The sequence below is a fragment of the Mastomys coucha genome, unplaced genomic scaffold, assembly GCF_008632895.1.
Source record: "Mastomys coucha isolate ucsf_1 unplaced genomic scaffold, UCSF_Mcou_1 pScaffold22, whole genome shotgun sequence".
NCBI lineage: Eukaryota > Metazoa > Chordata > Mammalia > Rodentia > Muridae > Mastomys > Mastomys coucha.
Window position 1 is genome coordinate 127,992,644 of NW_022196905.1, and position 2,288 is coordinate 127,994,931.

General features: G+C 49.5%; 1 protein-coding gene across 1 annotated transcript in view; it reads right to left on the minus strand.

Moving 5' to 3' along the window:
• The window catches only part of Rcc1l (RCC1 like), a 36,260-nt gene that overhangs the window by 26,488 nt on the left and 7,484 nt on the right, over positions 1 to 2,288 (minus strand). Inside the window, exon 3 of the mRNA XM_031338147.1 lies at positions 52 to 180. Within this exon, the coding sequence (XP_031194007.1) occupies positions 52 to 180 (129 nt within the window). The remainder of the gene's footprint in view (positions 1 to 51; positions 181 to 2,288) is intronic.

The window sequence follows — 2,288 nt, forward strand, 5'->3', positions numbered from 1 at the left end:
ACCACCACCAGCACCACCAGCACCACCACCGACGCTCTGCAAGCTACTCACCACCTTCTCTGTCTGTCAGGACAAGGGAGTGTGCTCGACCACAGGACACCTGCAACACCTTTGTCTCCTGAGGTCTGTCCAGGGGCAGCGGGACAGGCGAGGGCTCCAAAACGTACTCGTAGCCCCTGGCTGGACAGAAGCGCCCAGGTCACAAGGCTGCCGATGGTTCGGTTACATCAGCTCTAAGAGAAACCTGACTGTCCAACTGCACTGATTTATACAGGAAGGAACTTGACGCAGTGACTCAGGGCCTGCACATTCCGGACAAGGCTAGTCTGAGAAGCCTGACTCCCAGCCTACCCTCCAGTACTCCCTCCAAGCCACAGGCAGGTCCTGAACACTACACTTGCCGCCTGAGAGAAATCTCTTGGACTGGGGCTGGAGCTCAGTCACAGAGCACTTCCCTAGCAACACAAAGTCCTGGGTTCCGTCCCCATGCCCCCACACCACAGAAACCCTCCAGGAAATGTAAAAATTCAAGGTTATCCTCTGCCAAAAGGTGAGCTCAAAACCAGCCTGGGCTACACGAGACAGACGCCATCTTCAAAAAGAAAACACATTTTGAGAGTTGGCCCTGATGGTCCCAGGACTCAGGAGGCTGAGGCAGGAGAGCTCCAGATTAAGGTTTAGTTTCAATAAAACCTGAATAAATAAATCAGTCTCGTGGCCAAGAGTCTATCTGTCTACACAGGCCCTGGGTTTGATCATCAGCAACACACACATGGGGGTGGGGTGGGGGGAGAGAGGCTATCAAAGCTGTGAGAGGGGAGGAAATAGTCTAAAGGACTAAGAAATAAATAAAAGAAAACAATTCTTTTTTCTTTTTTTTAAATAGAGAGCCAGGCATGTGACTCCAGCACTCAGGAGACAAAGGCCAAGGCAGGAAAACAGCTGAGCTGCTGAAGGCACTGTCAGTGAGCTTGGGTTCAGTCCTCAGGACTCAGTTTAAGTACAGAGATTCAACTCCCACAAGTTGTCCTCTGACCTCCGCATATACAGCCTGGCACATACACCCACATACACACACAAGAGGCAAAGGCGGGAGCAGTGGGAGTTCAAGGCCATCGTCAACTACACAGCAAGTCCTCTTGCCTCAACGGTCCAAGGCCTGGGACGGCAGATACACACCCACAGTTACACTGTCCTGGGGCTGAAAGTCAGACAGTGCTGTAAGAACAGAGAGCAGAAGGCTGTGCCTGACCATCATCCTGACAGGGTGTGCTGGCATGATCAGGCCTTTAATCTCAGCTCTCTGGAAACAGAGGCAGGTGGATCTCTGTGATTTCCACGCCAGCCAGGGCTGTTACACAGAGAAACCCTGTCCTGAAATGGGGAGAGGGGAAGGAGAGAACTTTAAATTATCTCTAACTTTTTGTTGTTGTTTGAGACAGGAGCCTTGGCTACCCTAGAACTATGGAGGCCATACTGGCCTCAGACAGAGATCTGCCTACCTCCCAATGGCTGAGATTAAATCTGTACAACACCACCCCTAACCTTTTCTAACATTTGAAAGGATTTATTTTATTTTCAGTTATATGTATGTGCATGTTCTCTGTGTATACACATGTGTACTCTGTGTACTCTGTGTGTACACGGGTGTGGTGTCTGAGGGGCCCAGAAGAGGGTGCTGGGCCCTCTGGAGCTGGAGTTACTAGCAGCTTTGAGCTGCCTGATATAGGTACTAGAAAGCAAACTTAGGTCCCCTGGAAGGACAGTACACACACCCTTAACTGCTAAGTCATCTCTCCAGCATGACTTCTAACGTTATCAAGTTTGTGTGTCCAAGTACACATGTTCCACAGCATGCGTGTGGGGGTCAGGGGACAAGTTAAAAAAGAAGATTCTCTCCACCCACTTTCTCGTCCCAGGGATCAAACAGGTTTTCAGGCTTGATAGCAAGTGCCTTGACCCACTAAACCATCCGACAGCACCCACTCCAGACATTTCAGAACATTAAGGGACACACTGGAGTCTCTTGACAGGTTAGCAAATAACAGGTATTTGTCTCTTTTTGCCTAAATGATCCATGTTGTTACCAGAGACTGAAAAAATCTCAGAGACAACAGAGTTTGAGGGATTTTGTTTTGGTATGGTTTTGGATTTTTTTCAAGACATGGTTTTTCTGTGTAACCCTGACAATTCTACAACTGTAGATCAGGCTGGCTTTAAACTCAGAGATCTGCCTCCTCTCTGCCTCTCTGCCTCCTCTCTGCCTCTCTGCCTCCTCTCTGCCTCTC